A 20539-nucleotide genomic window follows, 5' to 3' on the forward strand; every position below is an offset into this window, starting at 1 on the left:
GATTCCCCTGCATGGGCTGGGGGTGAAGGAAGAACAGCAGGTTCCTGCCATGCAGCACCTCTGTCAACATCATATGCCTACTTCTTTCCTTGATTACCAGCTTTTAATTTAACTTCATTAGGTTATGCCCTTTTGTTTATTCGCCTGCCCTTGGTGAATTTCTCTGCAGCTTATTTTTCTTTTTTGGTTCATTTGGTTGGGTATTAAAAATGAATTCCCCCCAAATTTTAGAATCACTCTCAAGCGACATATGATTAAAAGTAACCATTTTTCAAAAATAATTTTCCTTATAAAACTGGGGTATGTATCATATACACCTGTGTGAAATTCATATTGTTAAGTATCTTGGTTTTGATTAGATGCAGTTTTGATTATATTCATTTCGCATGTGCAGCAGATCGTTGAGGGTTGACTCTATTTTGATGCTGGAATTAAAAATGCGCAAACTTGGGATGTCTACACTTTTCAACTAAAATCAGATCATCACATACTCTCCATCATGTGTTACAAACACTGAAATGTTTTAACACAGAATTTTGTGTTCTTTTTTGAATAAGAATGTCTCAGAAAACTGTACAGAGATCCTACATGAGACTGGTAATACCTGAATGATTCAATCCTCTATTCTTTATATGAGGTATTCTGGAGAGAGGATATAATCTTACTTGAAAATAAAACATCTCTGATGCTGTGCAGGTCTGTGCGTATATGTGATGATATATATGCAAGGTGAGTGTGGTTAGGAAAGGAAAAGGAGAAAAGGTAGACGTTCTCATAATTTTGAGACACTAGCTTCGTTCAAATATAAACACTGGCTTTGTTCAAACATAGAGGAGTGATGCTTAAAGATGACGTTAGAAGATCTGGATTCTAGTGCTGTCACTGCCCTACGTAGCTGAGTCACCCTGACCAAGTCACTTCTCGTTTCCTTATTTGCAGACCCTTGAACATTAGAAATATTACCCAGCCCTATCACTTTAGATATTTATCTCATCAAGCAAGGATAATGCTACCACAACCTTGTTCCTTGTCCTCACACTTTTCAGAGTCAATTATTTATGTAGCTCATTATTTGAATGAAAAGTGCAATTTACATACAGCATAATATGATGGTACATTTAAATCTTTGTATAATTTTTCGAGACTTATTGCATAATTTTCACATAACAATAATAACAATACATGCAAACATATACACAGCCCTATGCACCAGGCCCTGCTTTAAGTGCTTTATGTATATTAATTCATTTAAATGTAATTATCACTCTGGGAGATATATACTATTAAAACATCATTTCTCAAAAGAGAAATATGAAGTATAGAGAAATTAAGCAATTTGCCTGAGCATATACAACCAGCTAGTAACATAACCAGGTTCTGAATATAGGCAGCCTGGTTTGACAATCTACTCCTTTAACTGTTAACTACTGTCTCTCATGCCAAGTTTATTTTGCTAACACTTATGTGCATATGAACCCAAGAATTACATACATGTGTTAATATACACATACATGTTAGCAAAACAAACTTGGATCTCAGATTTATTGGGGGTCAAGCCCTTCTAAATATTTCCATAAAGGACCCCACTTAATATTCATACCCTATAAAGTAGATACTTTAGTTTCCCCTTTTTACAAAACAACAAACCAAGGCATCATCTAAGCAGTTGAAATTCTGCAATTAGAATGACCCTCTCAATGTAGTAGTTAAGCAAGCAATTTTCCACTCTAAAAGAAAAATAAAGTTCATGTTTGAAGAGTCAGGCCTATAACAGACTCTTTCAATGGTCCTTCCATGAAATGAAACCCAACCTCCAAAACACTTTACTAATTAATTAATTAAAATAAGACTCTTGTAAATTTAAAGAGGAAATTATTCTTCGATCCATACCTGCATATCTAGTTCTTGGCATCTTTGCCTCAGTTCTTCTTTTTCTGCTAGTGCTTCCTGAAGATCTTCCAGGGCCCTTTTAAGCTGAAATAGAAAATGTCCTCTTAGTAAATCACATTTTGAAACAAATTGAAAAATATACTTTTATCAAAACACATATATACACTGATGTTGGAAATGCTTTTAAAATTTACCTATTAACAAATAAGTAGTAATATGTTGTTTTTCTGTAAATAATATCAAGAGTCTCATTAACATTTAAGGCTAAGGTCCCACAGAAATAAAATTTTATGTAAATCTTTGTGAAATGTTTAAAACAGAGTATTAGAGGATGAACTGTTTATTTTTTATCACAGAAAAAAATTTAGAGCACAGCATGTTTATATTTAAATAAAATTTTTATAGAAAAAATTTTTTTTAATTTGAAATACTTCTTGAGATGGCTGGTGACACTCATGAAAGTCAGATGTCCAAACATATAACAGGAAAAGTATTTGATGCATTTACCTCTCCTCTTACCCTTCCCCCTTATAACCCAGATTGGGTTATACAGAGGAGGAGTGTGCCTTTTCCTCCATGTAAAACAACTGTGTAAAACAACCAGGGAAAGAAGCCCTGAGTACAGGACCCTTGAGTTAATTCTTCAATATTAGAGGAAAGCAACTGTGACAAAAATCATATTTCCTTATTAGGTAAATTAGAATTCAGCAGAATTTTTAAGTACTATTTAATTATGTAACTATACAGAATGGGCCACATATGTATTAACAAATGTCAGGAAAGTTTAATGCCACTCATCTCTTCAAACATGATCATTAAAAACTCTGGAGATGAACACTACTTGCATTCATGAAGGAATGCATAATAGTCAATTAAGATCTTATAGGAGAATAAACTAAATTTCATGGAAGAAAATAATCTTGTATGTGGTCTCCTATGTAAGCCTTTAAGATAGTAATTGACAAAGGAACTCTATCACTGTGCAACATTTTCCTCACATACTAAAATACTCACCTGTTGCTCTAATTCTCCAACAGCATCATTTGTAGGAGAGCTCACTATTTCTTTACTCATCAACTAGAATTAAAATAGTAAAATTAAGTACAATAAAGTAAGATTTACACAGTAAAAAATATGTTTACTTGAAAGGAAAGTAAAATGCTTTATGTTTAATTTTTCCTTGCCTTAATTTGATGATCCTTATATTATTCAAATAAAAAATGAATAGAGCTTTAAGCTAAATAGCACAATGTTCAAGCATTACATTAGTGAGGACATAAGTAAAATGTGCTTGAAATATTTAGATATATTTAAAATACTAATGTAGTGAAAAATTATAATCCAAGTTCTAAACGATGAATTACTAAATAAAACTGAACACATCACATAATAAAAAAAAATTATTTTTCCATAACATGAATTGACAGTTTAAAAATAGAGCTTTAAATGAGTGATGTGGCAAAATTCCTAATTTGAGAAGTCATTTTAAAAGGAGTTACAATTATATGAAAAAAAAAAGGATCCTGTAAAATAACTTTTCTGCATATGAAAGGCAGACTTATGCATAGTGATGTTTTGAATTCAAACCAGCAATGCAAACTCAGAGTATACACACTTCTAAAGTCCTAGATGCTGTCTCCCTCTAAGTCATGCCTCTTCCAAACTATGTTTTCCTCACTAACCCTTCACTCAACTTTCCCTCAGGCCTCCTCTTCACTTGACTTCATCTCAGCCTTTTGTTCTGATTTTAAGAATGAACATGCACTGAATGAATTCTGAATCTCTATGGTACAACTTAGATAACTAGACTGGCTTGAATCCAGGTTATCTGGCTCCGAAACCTAATTTTCACTATATTTGCTCACAGTTCTAACATTCTGAAAATGCATATGAGATACATACACACACACACTTTAAAATTTCAGAAAAGATTACTCTACCTGGCAGAAACAAAGAGAAGTTATAAAAACTCCCAACTGGGAAGAGGATGTTTATCCTGCTTAGTTGAAGTTATTTAAAGGAAACTGACAATGTTAATTTAACTTTTAAAATGCAGAGGTACTACAATTGGGCTTCAAGTCCTTATAAGAAATTTTCCGGGAAAACACAACAGCCAAAGATAAGTAAACCTACTACAAAGGGCTCGTTTATACAGCAGTGAAATATACATCCATAAAATCTATGTGAACAGTTTTATATAATTTGGTTTAGGATTTTCATACATATGTGATCATGATATAGCTTACCTCTTGAATGGCAGTCATGACCACATGTTGAACAGACTCTTCCAGTGTCATTATATTTTGAATATGTTCTATGATTTAAAAAAAAAAATCAGATCTGAAAAATCCCTACTCTTCACCCATAGAAATTTAGTCATTCAATTAACAACATAAAAATTCATTCACTACACATAATTCTTTATGCAAGTATATTATTTTACCACAAAAAATATGTCCATTGTAAACAAATAAGCAGAACTGAAAATAATCATAAAAATATCTATAAATTTTTTAAAGAAAATCTCTAATTTTCTGACAAGGAAGAAAAAGAGAATAAATTGCAATTAATGTTAAAACAATTATAACAATTTCTTTCCTCTTGTTAAATATTCAGTATTATGAGATGAATTCACATGTACAGGTATACCACAGAAATAGTACCAGTTCAGTTCCAAACCACCCCAATAAAGCAAGTATCGCAATAAAGTGAGTCACATGAATTTTTTAGTTTCCCAGTACATATAAAAGTTATATTTACACAATACTGTAGTTTATTAAGTGACAATAGCATTATGTCTAAAAAAACAACGTACAAATCTTAATTAAAAAGTACTTTATTGCTAACAAAATGTTAACCATCATGTGAGACTTTAGCGCGTGGTAATCCTTTTTACTGGTGGAGGATCTTATCTTGATGTTGACGGCTGCTGACTGAATAGGGTGGTGGTGAAAGCTGGGGTGTCTGTGGCAATTTCTTAAAATAAGACAACAGTGAAGTCTGCCATGTCAATTGACCTTTCCTTTCACAATTTCTCTGTAGCATGCAGGGCTGTTTGATAGCATTTACCCACAGTAGAACTTCTTTCAGAATTGGAGTCCATCCTCTCAAATTCTGCTGCTACTTCAACTAAGTTTATGTAATTTCTAAATTCTTTATTGTCATTTCAACAGTCTCCATAGCATGTTCACCAGGAGTAGATTCCATCGCAAGAAACCACTTTCTTTGCTCATCCATAAGAAGCGGCTCGTCTGTTAACATTTTCTCATGAGATGGCAATAATTGTCATACCTTTAAGCTCCACTTCTAATTCTAGTTCTCTTGCTATTTTTACCACATATCCAGTTACTTCCTCCACTGAAGTCTTGAACTGCGTAAAGTCATGTATGAGAGTTGGAATCAGTTTTTTCCAAACTCCTGTTAATGTTGATATTTTGACCTCTTCCCATCAATCACTTATGCTCTTTTTTTCCCCTCAAGGGAAACATTCCTTTATTTTTAAAAAGTTTTTATTTTACATTGGAGTATAGTTGAGTTACAATGTTGTGTTCATTTCAGGTGTACAGCAAAGTGATTCAGTTATACATACACATATATATCCATTCTTTTTCATATTCTTTTCTGATATAGGTTATTACAGAGTACTGAGTAGAGTTCCCTGTGCTATCGAGTAGGTCTCTGTTGATTATCCATTTCATATATGGTAGTGTGCATATGTTAATCCCAACCTCCTAATTCATCCCTCCCCACTACCTTTCCCCTTTGGTAAACATAAGTTTGTTTCCTAAGTCTGTGAGTCTGTTTCTGTTCTGTAAAGTTCATTTTTTAGATTCCACATATAAGTGATATCATATGGTATTTGTATTTCTCTGTCTGATTTACTTCACTCAGTATGATAATCTCTAGGTCTATCCATGTTGCTGTAAATGGCATTCTTTTTTATGGCTGAGTAATATTCCATTGTATATATATACCACATCTTCTTTATCCATTCATTTGTCGATGGCCATTTAGGTTGCTTCCATGTCTTGGCTATTGTAAATAGTGCTGCAATGAACACTGGGGTGCATGTACCTTTTCAAATTATGGTTTTCTCTGGATATATGCCCAGGAGTGGGATTGCTGGATCAAATCTATTTTTAGTCTTTAAAGGAACCTCCATACTGTTCTTCATGGTGGCTGTACCAATTTACATTCCCACCAACAGTGTAGGATGACACAAACAGATGGAAAGATATACCATGTTCTCAGATTGGAAGAATCAATATTGTCAAAATGACTATACTACCCAAGGTAATCTACAGATTCAATGCAATCCCTATCAAAATATCAATGGCATTTTTTGCAAATCTAGAACAAAAAAATCTTAAAATTTGTATGGAAACACAAAGACCCCGAATAGCCAAAGCAATCTTGAGAAAGAAGAACACAGCTGGAGGAATCAGGCTCCCTGACTTCAGACTATACTACAAAGCTACAGTAATCAAAATTGTTTGGTATTGGCACAAAAACAGAAATATAGAACAATGGAACAGGATAGAAAGCCCAGAGATAAACCCACACACCTGTGGTATATTAATCTATGACAAAGGAGACAAGAATATACAATGAAGAAAAGACAGTCTCTTCAATAAGTGGTGCTGGGAAAACTGGACAGCCACATGTCAAAGAATGAAAGAACATTCTCTAACATCATACACAAAAAAAAACCTCAAAATGGATTAAAGACCTAAATGTAAGACTGGATACTATAAAAACTCTTAGAGGAAAACACAGGCAGGACAATCTTTGACATAAATCACAGCAAGATCTTTTTGGATCCACCTCCTAGAGTAATGAAAATAAAACCAAAAATAAACAAATGGGACCTAATTAAACTTAAAAGCTTTTATACATCAAAGGAAACCATAAACAAAATGAAAAGACAACCCACAGAATGGGAGAAAATATTTGCAAACAATGCAACCAACAAGGGATTAATCTCCGAAATATACATACAGCTCATGCATCTCAATATCAAAAAAACCCCAAACAAGCCAATCAAAAAATGGGCAGAAAATCTAAATAGACATTTCTCCAAAAAAAGACATACAGATGGCCAAAAAGCACAAGCAAAGATGCTCAACATCACTAATTATTAGAGAAATGCAAATCAAAAGCACAATGAATATCACCTCCCACTAGCCAGAATGGCCATCATCAAAAAGTCTACAAACAATAAATGCTGGAGAGGGTGTGGAGAAAAGGGAACCCTCTTATCACCTATGTTCTTAATGGTATCTACAATAGTAAATCTTTTCCAGAAAGTTTTCAATGTACTTTGAAAACCAGATCCATCAGAGGAATCACTATTTATGGCAGTTATAGCCTTACAAAATGTATTTCTTAAATAGCAAGACTTAAAAGTCAAAATTACTTCTTGATCCATGGGTTGCAGAATAGATGTTTTGTTAGCAGGTATGAAAACAACATTAATTTTGTTGAACATCTCCATCAAAGCTCTTGAGTGACCAGGTACTTTGTCAATGAGCAGTAATGTTTGAAAGGAATGCTTTTTTTTGTGAGAAGTAGGTCTCAACAGTGGGCTTAAAATAGTCAGTAAACCATGTTGTAAACAGATGTGCTGTCACCCAGCCTTTGTTGTTCCATTTATAACACAGGCAGATTAGATTTAGCATAGTTCTTAAGGTCCTAGGATTTCCAGAATGATAAATGAGCACGGGCTTCAACTCTGTCACCATCTACATTAGCAAGAGAGTCAGCCTGTCCTTCAAAGCCAGGCATTGACTTTTCCTAGCTACCTATGAAAGTCCTAGATGGCATCTTCTTCCAATAAAAGGTTGTTTAGTCTATACTGAAAATATGTTTAATATAGTGGCCTTCATTAATTATCTTAGCTACATCTTCTAGATAACTTGCTGTAGCTTCTACATCAGTACCTGCTGCTTCACCTTGTACTTTTATGTTCTGGAGATGGCTTTCCTTAAACCTCACGAACCAACCTCTGCTAGCTTCAAACTTTTCTTCTGCAGTGTCCTCATCTCTCTCAGGCTTCACAAGATTGAAGTTAGAGCCTTGCTCTAGATTAGGCTTTGGCTGAAGGGAATGTTGTGGCTGGTTTGACCTTCCATCCAGACCACTAAAATGTTCTCCCTATAAACAATAAGACTTACGCTTTCATATCATCGGTGTGTTCACCGAAGCAGCACTTTTCATCTCCTTCAAGAACTTTTTCTTCATACTCACAATTTGGTTGTTTGGTGGAAGAGGCCTAGATCTTGGCCCCTCTTGTCTTTCAGCATACCTTCCTCACTAAGCTTAATCATTTCTAGCTTTTGATTTAAAGTAAGAGATGTGGGAGCCTTCCTTTCACTTGAACACGTAGAGGCCACTGCAGGGTTATTAACTGGCCTAATTTCAATATTGCTGTGTATCAGGGAGTAGGGAGGCCTGAGGAAGGGAGAGAGACGGGGAAATGGCTGGTTGGTGGAGCGGTCAGAACACATACAACATTTATAACATTTACTGATTAAGTTTACCATGTTACTATGGGTGCAGTTCATGGTGCCTCAAAACAATTACAATAGGACTCCCTTGGTGGCGCAGTTGTTGAGAATCTGCCTGCCAATGCAGGGGACATGGATACGAGTCCTGGTCCAGGGAGATCCCACATGCCGCAGAGCAACTGGGCCCGTGAGCCACAACTACTGAGCCTGCGCGTCTGGAGCCTGTGCTCCGCAACAAGAGAGGCCACAACAGTGAGAGGCCCGCGCATCACAATGAAGAGTGGCCCCTGTTCGCCACAACTAGAGAAAGCCCTCGCACAGAAACGAAGACCCAACACAGCCAAAAATAAATTAATTAATTTAAAAAAAAACAATTACAATAGTAACACCAAAAAGCACTGATCACAGATCACCATAACAAATATAATAATAATGAAAAAGTTTGAAATATTGTGAGAACTACAAAAATGTGACACAGAGACATGAAGTGAGCAAATGCTGTTGGAAAAGTGGTGCTAATAGATTTGTTGGACATAGGGTTACCACAAACCTTCAATTTGTGAAAAACACAATAAAGCAGAGCTCAATAAAACAAGGTATGCCTGTATTCAGTGAACTCTTAAGAGCTAAGCTCAGAAAGTTTCATTTATCACCTACTTAGTTCATTTCAGGAAGGTTTTCAATGAAGAGACTTATACAGCTTCCTGCAAACACCTGCTCGACATTCACCAAGTTTCACCTTAAGGAGATCCTTATACCTTAACACACACACACACGTGGGAGCGCAATAAGTTGATTCTGTCACAATTAGAAGTGATGAATCATGAGAGTTTTTCCTGTATTTGCAGGTTTAGATCGACAGCAACTGTATGTTCTCCACCTAAAACAATTTTCCAAAAGTTTTAAGGATTTATTATTTTCTAATGCTTTTATTGTTTTAATGATACTCTGGAAGACTTCTAAAAGTTCTCTAAATCTCTCTTTTATTTGTGAAGCCAAGTACTGGAAAAAAATTCTGATAGATTCTGGTATGCACCCGACCACTAAATTCTATGGGTGTGTGTGTGTGTGTTGGAGGGGGAAGAATTAACTAGATGAGGCACAAGCAATGTAATGATTTCTTTTAACTGGATTTGTTGGATAATGGAGTGTTTCAAGTCTACTGAAAGCTTCATAAAATTTTTCTCTTTCCACACCAAGATAAACAAGGTACTGTTAACCAAATTAGTTAATTCTTTCAAGATTAAGACTGCTGCAATACCTTTGAATCATTTTGAAAATCAATTCTCACTGAAAAGTATAAATATGTGGAAGGTGGTTTATATTATGGATGTGTTTTGGTTTTACATTTTAATTAAATTACTACAAGTTTTTTTTCCATTTATCTGCTCACTCCTAAAAATTGAGACCCCAGACACATACCTCCAAAAATAAGCCCAATTAGATAATCCTGACTTTCAAAATAATGAAAATTAAACTATTTCTTTATATTTATTACTTGCTAAACTTTTATTTATATACCCAGGAATTGAGCCTCCTTTTACAAATCTGAGGTCAAAATTGCTAAGTAATGCTTAGAACTAAATTATGAAAATACTACATATTATATCAATATTTATAGGAGGCAACAAAACTTAAGAGAAAATTATAGCTTAAAACATCAATTATAGCTTAGAATAGAAAGAACTGATTAATTCACAATAGAAGCAATGAGATAACAGAATAGATATTAAATAGTACAAACAAAATGAATCAAAGCCCAAAGTGGGTTCTCTGAAAAAGACTATTAAAACCAACAAACATGCTAAAGTTAAGCAAAAAGATGTTATAAATAACCAGTAACTGAAATAGAAACAAAGCATTAAATAGAAAAATAAAAAGGATCACGGTAATAGAAACTTGCTAATTCATAAAAGAATTACTATTTGTCAATTTGTAGTTAAAAATATATAGAAGTTTTAACTTTCCATAAGAAAACGTTTCTTACTTTCATTAAAAAAAACAAAACAACAGAAACATTGAGAACTTTGACATTATCTATGAGAAATAAAAGCCTATGGAGAAGTACTGACTTGCCCTAGAAAAAAAACAGCCAGTTAATAATAGAGAGGGACTAATATGAAAGTTTTCTGGTACCCAAACCCTTTTTTATGATAAACTATAGCTGATCTCATGTGTTTCATTTTTCTCCTTCCTGAATTGATTCTTACTGAATTTATCTTGTCTCATATGTTCTCTTCATTAGTTAGATAACACTGAATGTGTTTTCTAAGGTTCTGACTTAAAATGTTTTACAAACTTCAGCACCCAACATTCTTTTATGAAGGTGATGTCCTAAGGCCAATTTTGGATGAGCATGCAAAAAACATCAGCATCAAAAATGTCATCACCCAGGGCTTCCCTGGTGGCGCAGTGGTTGAGAGTCCGCCTGCCAATGCAGGGGACACGGGTTCATGTCCCGGTCCAGGAAGATCCCACATGCCGCGGAGCGGCTGGGCCCGTAAGCCATGGCCGCTGAGCCTGCGCGTCTGGAGCCTGTGCTCCACAACAGGAGAGGCCACAACAGTGAGACGCCCGCATACCGCAAAAAAAAAAAATAAAATGTCATCACCCAGACTGATGCAAGCCCCTCAAGGAAGTAGACCTTGGTCTGTTCAGTTCACATTTTATTCATTACATTCAACCAAAAATGTTCTTTTTGTACTCAGCAGGATATGGATCACTGTGTTCGTATATACCAATATAGCACACCAATTCCATTTATATCATCAGACTGCTTATCTTTATCTGGAGGATACTTTGGAAGCATTCTTCTAAAAAGAGCAGAATATCATCTGAAGAAGCCTGGAAGTAGCTGCATAATCATTTATGAAAATCTGAATCAACCTAAGGTTCTGTCTCTCACATGTTAAAGAGATAATGTATCAAATAAATAAGTACAATTTTTATTGACTATCCACTAAGTCCTAAGCATTGATTAAATTAACCTAATTAAAGTACATTTTATTTAGCCACTGAATACGAATCTCAGAATCTAGGTACAGTTAGGATACTGAAGATTTATAGCTTTTTAATTGCAGAGCTGTGCTCGAATTCAGATCTTCTGGCTTACATTTCAGTGTGCTTTCCACCAATCTACAATAGTACATTTTTATGCAATTTCCTATAGCAATGTAGGTTGTCTCTAGAAAGTAGATATCCTCAAATGATTGGAATTCACTTACCTTGCTTCTTTTCACAGTTGACAGCACAACCTAAAATAAGCTGGAGCAACCTCCCAAGCTCCACAGAATCTGAACATTCAGTTATTTGGTTTAAATCAGGGATAAGTTCTTCAGAAATCTGTTGTCCCAAAAACTGCAGTGTTGAAAATAAATTAGATCACTCATTTATGTAGGCTACAGAGAATTGACTACATTGAATTATTGCAAGGAAAATAAATTATAAATAGGTTCACGAAAAGACTCAGATAAATTAACAAATGATAAACCCACAATTACTGACTAAAACCAGTTAGTAAAGTTCAAGCAACCTCCCAAAATTTTGAGAACCAGCCAAAAGCAACTAAAATGGTTTTATAACAAATATCCTTTACCCCACTGTCAGAGAGAGGAATTGTTTAAGAAGCCCCTGGCCTGATCTATTATGATAAAACTTGTGCCTTTCCATAAAAAAATAAACAGACTTAAGTCAAAGAAAATTCATAATATTTTGATACATGTTCAATGAATAGAGAACCATAAAATAAACCAAATGAACAACAAATCTAATGGATTAATCTTTCCTGGCTCTATCTTTTTTTTTTAAGATTGCTTTTTTCTTTTTTCTTTGGCTGTGCCATGCAGCTTGCAGGATCTTAATTCCCTGACCAGAGATTGAACTCAGGCCCTGGGAGAGAAAGTGCCACGTCCTAACCACTGGACTGCCAGGGAATTCCCAAGATTGTTTTTTGCAAGAAACTAAAAAGTATTCTTGCCATTAAAAAAAAACCAAAAAACTTCAAAATGAGTTTTAGGCATTAATGAATTGAAAAATTTTAGTTCTAGAATTTTTTGGAAGAAACTACAAGTTCAATTGTATGAAAACTTTAAAAAGTAAAAACAAAATTCTTTAATGGCAAAACCAAACCAAAAACTTTTACACATTAAGCAATAAACTTTCTTATATCAAATAATCCTGCTAGAGAACTTCTTAAGATGCTGAATAAGAAAAACAAATCACTTGAATAATGCATTATCTAATGTGACTTTAATACTACTTTTATTTTGCACTTTTTCCCAATTCACTTGCACAAGCATAATTTCATAGTATGTCTTTGCTGTTATTTACATTGGAAAGAAATATCAAAACAATGCTTTAAATAGAAAAGTACTTTAATTTAGTTATAAGGTCTACTTTATAGCACTGCATAAAATCAAATTATATAAAGATGAAAGTAATTTTATTTGAGAAAAAATCAACTTAAAGAGTATCAATATAGAAACATTATTTTACAAATCAATATATTACTTTTTAGCCCCTTTACGTTAACAAAATTTGAGTGTTCTAAAAATGGAAAAATCATAATATATTTCAATTATGAATTATATACCAGTAAAATGTTATAAACAAAAAGCCAAGTCATTTTTCAGTGTCAATATAATTATCACAGAGTATTTTATATTTAAACAAAGTCAAATGATTTTCATACCTCATTGTAATAACCCATAATTCCTTGAAGTACCTTCTTTAAATTACTAGCCTAATGGAGGAAAAAAAATAAATTATTTAATATTAACAATGAAATAAAATATATGTCAAGGTGAAATACAATAAAAACTTCCTGATAAAAATGACAACAAAAACATATATTAGAGTTCTATAAATACAAATACATGATTTTTAAACATCAAAGCTTTATTCAGAGTTTGATTATAGAAAAAATGTCTTCTTCCTTAGATAGTTGAACTAGAGTGATTGTATTTAAAGTGAGCCACAACAAACTCAAGTACCAACTTAAAAGATCTAGCTATGAGCATGTCCACCTTCAGTCATGAGTGAGTAACTGGATCTAGACTTACTCTCCACCACAAACAACTAGAAAACAGGATAAAATACAAGGAATATTGTTTTCAAGCTTTAGCCAAAAGACAATATAGAACTCTAATTTCTAAGAGAAGGAAAACAAAAAAGATGAGCCCTACACTAGTCTAAGATTTCTCTCTAGAGGCAATTTTCATACCATGGCACAGGGAGGTGGAAACAAAACAAAGCCTGATGTTCTCGTGGAGTTGAGAAGATAGACATCAGAAGTTCAGGAAGGTCGAGGTAGTTGGGATTTGCAGGGCAGATAAATGAAGAGGTGAGAGCTTTGGAAAGAAATCTCCATAGTAGTCCCTTTGACTCTTTGGCTGAATACTAATTTGCATGTGCATGGGTGAAACTCAATGAGATTAAACAAAAGTAATTTCCGAGGAAACAACAATCTAGGGAACTATAAACTGAACAATTCCTTGAAGATTGCACAGGGCCAGAAACTGCTGAAATTCCCACCAGTCAGAGTGAAGAGATCATGACTATGCTAATACAGACAAGCATTCACTAAAAACCCCCAAAAGGTAACAGCTTAGTAGTGAGTCTAACCTAGCCCTAGAGGAGAAAATAACTCTAGATCTGCCTTCCATCCCCCCAAACCCTGAAAAGATCAAACTGATTCACAAGTATCTTAACTGCCTGTAAGAACAAAGTCCAACACTCTTTAAAGGAATACAAAAAACCCAGCACTCAATAATAAAATTCACACTGTCTAGCGTCCAATAAAAAATTACTACACATGTGAAGAAGCAGGAGTATGTGAACTATAATTAGGAGAAAACTCAGTCAATAGAAACAAGCCTAAAATGAGAGATGAAAGAATTAGAAGATAAAAAAGTTAAAACTGTTAGTTTAAAAATGTTCAAGGGGGGCTTCCCTGGTGGCACAGTGGTTAAGAATCCGCCCACCAATGCAAGGGACACAGGTTCAAGCCCTGGTCCGGGAAGATCCTACATGCCGCGGAGCAACTAAGCCCATGCGCCACAACTACTGAGCCTGCGCTCTAGAGCCCGCGTGCCACAACTACCGAAGCCCACGTGCCTAGGGCCTGTGCTCCGCAACAAGAGAAGCCACCGCAATGAGAAGTCCACGCACCGCAATGAAGAGTAGCCCCCGCTCGCCGCAACTAGAGAAAGCCCATGCACAGCAATGAAGACCCAACGCAGCCAAAAATTAAAAAAAAAAAAAAAAATGTTCAAGGATTTAAATAAGAGGAATATAAGAAAATAAATATTTTTTTTTTTTTAAAAAAGAACGAAATAAAGAGATTGTCAATGGATAAAAAAGCAAGACCTAACTATTAGGTGACTACATCGCTTTCAATATAAATACACAGAGAGACTAAAGAAGAGAAATAGATATAATAGGCAAAAATAATCTTTAAAAAACAGGAGTAGTACATCAGTATCAGACAAAGTAGACTTCCAAAAAAGAAATATTACCAGGGATAAAAAAAAGTCATTTTATAATGATAAGTAGATTCATTCAACAAGAAGACATAAAAAATTAATGTATATAAACCAAATAACACAGATTCAAATTACATGATTAAAAAATTAGAATTGAAAGGAGAAATTGACAAATCCACAATCATCATTAGAGATCTGAGGACTCCTCCCCCCTTAACTGATAGAATAATCAGACAGAAAATCAATAAAGATATAAAAGTAAACAGTACTATCAACAAAGCTGTAATAATCCGTATTTGTAGGACTGTAAAATACATGTTGTTTTCAAGTGCACATGGAATATTCACCAAGACAGACCATATATTAGGTCATAAAATAAGTCTTAGTAAATGTAAAAGAATTCAGAGTATGTTCTCAAAACAAAATGGAATTAAATTAGAAATTAATAAATAAAAGAAAGATATGTAGAAAATCCTCAAATATTTAGAATTTGAAATACCTACTTCTAATCTACCCAGGGGTCAAAAGAAAAATCACAAGGGAAATTACCAAATATTTTGATCTAAATGAAAATAAGAACACAGTATGTTAAAATGTGTGGGATGTGGCTAAGGCAATGCTTACTACTAGGGAAAAGTGCTTAAAGCTGATGACTTAAGCTTTCACCTTAAGAAGCAAGAAAAAGAGCAGATGTCAAGAAGAAAGGAAATAACAAAGAAGAGACAGGAAATCAATAAAACAGAAAACAAAAGCTAGTTCTTTTCAAAAAACATTTTTTTAATTGAAAAACATCAAGCCAGATTTATCAAGGAAGAAAATATAAAAGACATAAATTACCAATATTAGAGAAGAAAGAACAGAAACAATGCAACATCCATCAACAGGTGAATGGCTAAGCAATTTGTGGTAAATCAGTGTAATGAAATACTACTCAGCAAAAAAAAAGAAATAACTACTAATACAGGCAACATGGATGAGTCTCAAAAACAATACATGAGTAAAAGAATACCAAAGAGATCATAATATCTGATTCCATTTATATGGAACTCCAGAAATTAAACCTATACTGACTGAAAGCAGACCTGTGGCCACCCAGGGCCAAGTCAAGAGTGAGGATTAACTGGGAAGGGGCATATGTGCCTGTTTTTGCTTAATGGAAACGTTCTATATCTAACTATGATGGTATAAGAACATACACAAGTGTCAAAACTCAAACTATACACAATAAAATGTACCCTTCAGTTAATTTAAAAAATAAGATTTAGTTGAGCTTAGTGCTAATTTCAGACCACTGTTTGGATCAAGTACTTCTAGCATTCATTCTACATACCTTTATTCGCCAGTTGTCACCGATATCCTCTTTAATTCGGCTTAACCAAGATTCATTGAACCAAGCTACATCACTACAACAAAAATACAAATGTTGAACATTAAAATGATTTTATTTCATGAAAAATACCAAATTTAATCAACAGATTCAAAGTTATTTTCCATCTTAAAGCCTGTCCTTAATAAGAATAGTAAATATCATTTAAAATGAACCCACTGAACTTTTTGTTATTCCTAAGGGTTTCTTTTGGAATTTCTCATAGTAAATTAATTAAGTCATTAACATCTTCAATTTAACAAACATTTACTAAATATCTCATACTAGGCACCCTGGTAGGTAGATGTAAAAGTCCCAATCCTAAAGGGAAAAAAAAGGAAAACATTTTAACGTGTCTACTATGTATCAAGCACTGTGCTTGATGTTTTTTCATATTACTTCATTTAAATATAGTAACTTGGCAAAGCATCCATTATCCCCAATCTTACTCCTCAGTGAACTGAGAATAAGACAATAATTTTCCCCAAGTGACACTAGTACATGGCAAAGTTTAGTATTAAGTCCGATATTGACATTGAAGGCCAAGACAAAGAACTGCTATATCAAATTTTTATGTATTCAATAAGGCCTTGAAGAATAACACCCGATTATAAATAGTGAACTACAATAATAGATTATATTCTTTTTTTTTTTTTGCGGTACGCGGGCCTCTCACTGTTGTGTCCTCTCCTGTTGCGGAGCACAGGCTCTGGAGGCGCAGGCTCAGCGGCCATGGCTCACGGGCCCAGCCACTCCGCGGCATGTGGGATCTTCCCGGACCGGGGCACGAACCCGTGTCCCCTGCATCGGCAGGCGGACTCTCAACCACTGCGCCACCAGGGAAGCCCAATAGATTATATTCTAAACAAATACTTGGATGCTTGCTGTAAGAGTAAAATGAAGATGAATAATTTATTATCCTGACTCTTAAGAGAAATATCTAATAAAGGGAGAAAGTAAAGAGCACAAATAACTATACTCAAAGGAGAATGTGATAAATGCTTTAAGGAGTAAACAAACACCAAGAAATTACAGAATGTTAGTACTAGAAGAGGTCTTACCTAAATTTTTACTTTACAGATAAGCCAACTAAAGTGAGGGTAGAAATTAAAGAGGTTATTTCCAAGGCGGTATCCTGAATTTAAAGATGCAAAGCTGAAAACAGTGCCTAGTTTTTCAGCAATCATTCTGCCTCAGATGTGCTAAAACAGAACATGTCACTTCTGACTACAGTAACCAGAAATGGCTTCACCATTTTCAATTCATTCTTTGGAATTTGTAACCATTTTCTTTTGAGCAAATTAATGTTAATTATTTTCGACTTTTCTCAGATGCTAAGGCTATAATTACCAAAATAACTTGGCTAAGTGTATAAATGGTATATTTCTAACCAGGTATTTACCTGAAAAGACTAAATTTATTTAGTTAATGAGTCAAAACTCTCAAAGTAAATTTACTTTCTTTTGACATCAGTTTAAGTTGAAGAGGTATGCCAGTTGCAATGGTTAATTTTATGTGTCAATTTGGCAGGGCCCCAGTACCCATATATTTGGTCAAACATGCTTGGATGTTGTAGTGAAGATGTATTTTAGGTGAGATTAACATGTAAATCAGTAGACTCTGAGTAAAGCTAATTACCCTCCATAATGTGGTTGGGCCTCATCCAATCAGCTGAAGGCCTTAAGAAAATGACTCACCTCCCCTGAGAAAGAGTAAATTCTGCCAGTAGACTGCCTGTCGACTCTAGCTGCAACATCAACTCCTCCCTAGATCTCCAGCCTGCTGGTCTACCTACTCTGGGTTTTGGAGTTGCCAGCCTGCAAAATCACGTGAGCCAATTCTTAAATTTCTCTCTCATCCTGTGTGTGTGTGTGTGTGTGTGTGTGTGTGTGTGTGTGGGCATATACACATGCATATATATACATATCTTATTGGTTCTATTTCTTTGGAGAACCCTGACTACCTACTACACTTGTCTTCTGACCCTAAAAAAAATCTTCATATATGATTCTATAATTCTATAATTCCATTGTAATTACCTTTAGAAAATGGATCTAGAGATAACCTCTTCTAGTGTTTCCTCCTTTTGTCTTGCATTCCTACTTGTCTTCCTTCCCATCTCAAATCAGCTTTAGCCCTATGTCTTAGAGTGTGCTCAGGCTGCTACAGCAAAATACCACTAGATGGCTTAAACAACAGAAATTTATTCCTCACAGTTCTGGAGGTCGGAAGTCCAAAATCAGGATGCTAGCAAGGTAGGTTTCATTCTGAGATCTCTAGTTGCTACCATCTTGCTGTGTGCTCACATGACCTCTTTTTTGTATGTTTATAGACAGAGAGTGAGCTCTCTGAATTGTCTTCTTATAAGGAGTTCAATCCTACTGGATCATGTCTCCCCACTTGTATGACCTCATTTAACTTTAATTACTTCTGTATAGACCCATCTCCAATATAGTTAAACTGGGGGTTTGGGCTTCAACAGGAATTTTAAAGGGACACAAACATTCAGTCCATAATACCCTAACTGAGAAATACTTTCTAACTTCTCCATAGAAATCTAACTCTTGTTCTCTTATAAACAAATCCATCCTTCTCAAACAATTATAATTGCAGCCAATCTTTCCCACTATTAAACTTTATATCCAATCTCAGAACATTCAGGACATATCCTTCTTTTACGTTTTTGCACTGCCACATCTACATGCTTTAACTAGACTCTTGGCCCCAACAATTAGCTCCTTTTTTCTAGTATTTCCCAGAACTTCAATGAAACTTAAGAGACACCAAATAAGAAGGGAACACAAGACTAAGGAAGTGAAATGTGGTCTTAACTGTTTTCTAATAAAACTAAGTAAGAAACACTATAGGATTATTTTTTAACTCCACCCATGGTATTTGTCTTCACAATTCTACCAACTAAACATAGGTAGTAATTAACACCTACTGGTTACTAGACACAACATAGCTGTGTTGCTTCAGTGGACACCCTGACACCATTCTTCGTAAATAATCAAAAGGCCTTGTGTGCTTAGCACATCAAATTGTGATCTGTACTTTGGACATGCACATCTGGCCTCTCATTTATTAAGACTCCAAAGTAAAAGTCTATCAGGAGGGGTTCAACATACTAGGCTGAAATGATTACAGTTGACTGAGGGCACTGGCTTGAGTCAGGCCAAAGTGATAAAAATATGGGCTTTGCAATTTTACTCATTATTTGACTTACTGAAGTCATTTCACCTTTATAAACCTCTGTTTCCTCACCTATAAACTGAGGATAAAAATAATGCCTACCTCACAAAACAGTAATAAAAATTAAATGAAATACCATATGTATAGGGTATAGAACAATGTCTTACATTTAGTAAATACTCATATGTTGGCTTTCATGATTTATTATTTTAAATGCTCAAATATCTGCTGAATGAATGAATGAACAAGTAAGTGCATGATACTTGAGGTCTCTGGATATTCTACATTCTGTCTCATTCTTCTCCCTCTCATAAAAATGTCTAGCCAAAGACAATAGAAAAAAGCAGAGAAATTATCTGGTGCTTAAAGTGACAAAGCTAAAAAGTAGCATGCACTATTTATAGCTGTTATGGGTTGAATTATGTCCCCAAAAAAGATGTGTTCAAGGCTTAACCCCCACTACCTGTGAATGTAACCTTATTCGGAAATAGTGTCTTTGCAGATGTAATCCAGTTAAGATGAGGTCACACTAAATTAGGGTGGACCCTAATCCATTATGACTGGTGTCCTTCTAAGAGGAGGAGAAGAGACACAGAGGGAAGACAGCCGTGTGAAGACGGAAACAAAGATTGAAGTTATGATGCCTCAAACTAAGGGATACCTGGGGCTACCAAGGACTAGAAACAGCAAGGGAGGATCCTGACCTAGAGGTTTTGAAGGGAGCACGGTCCATCCAATACCTTGATATAGGACTTCTAACCTCCTGAACTCTTAAAGAACAAATTTTTGTTGTTTTAAGCCACCTAATCTGTGGCACTGTTATGGAAACCATGGGAAATGAATACAGTTGTAGTTATAATTTCCCCCCCACGTGTCTTTAAAATAACAACAGTTTCTGCATTTAAAAAAGAGATACATATTATGTATTAAGACTTAAGAAAACAATTAAAGAACTGTAGAATCCTAGCAACAATTCCATGGCTCACCATGTCTAAGTCATATACTTTGGGAATTGATTCTTTTTTTTTTTTTGCGGTACGCGGGCCTCTTACTGTCGTGGCCTCTCCCGTTGCGGAGCACAGGCTCCGGACGCACAGGCTCAG

The 20539-nt window shown here is 34.9% G+C and overlaps 1 protein-coding gene across 2 annotated transcripts in view; it reads right to left on the bottom strand.

Annotated features, from left to right (window-relative positions):
* Positions 1-20539, bottom strand: part of HOOK1 (hook microtubule tethering protein 1) — a 67598-nt gene that overhangs the window by 37022 nt on the left and 10037 nt on the right. For both annotated transcript variants that reach the window (XM_022575803.2, XM_089921876.1), the window contains 6 exons: positions 16209-16281; positions 13087-13137; positions 11621-11753; positions 4137-4204; positions 2905-2967; positions 1891-1974 (listed from right to left, as the gene is read on the bottom strand). In XM_022575803.2, the coding sequence (XP_022431511.1) occupies positions 1891-1974; positions 2905-2967; positions 4137-4204; positions 11621-11753; positions 13087-13137; positions 16209-16281 (472 nt within the window). The remainder of the gene's footprint in view (positions 1-1890; positions 1975-2904; positions 2968-4136; positions 4205-11620; positions 11754-13086; positions 13138-16208; positions 16282-20539) is intronic.

This window comes from Delphinapterus leucas, chromosome 1 (genome assembly GCF_059928025.1).
Source record: "Delphinapterus leucas isolate spDelLeu-1000000601 "Yukka" chromosome 1, BTC_Dleu_Yukka2, whole genome shotgun sequence".
Taxonomy (NCBI): Eukaryota; Metazoa; Chordata; class Mammalia; order Artiodactyla; family Monodontidae; genus Delphinapterus; species Delphinapterus leucas.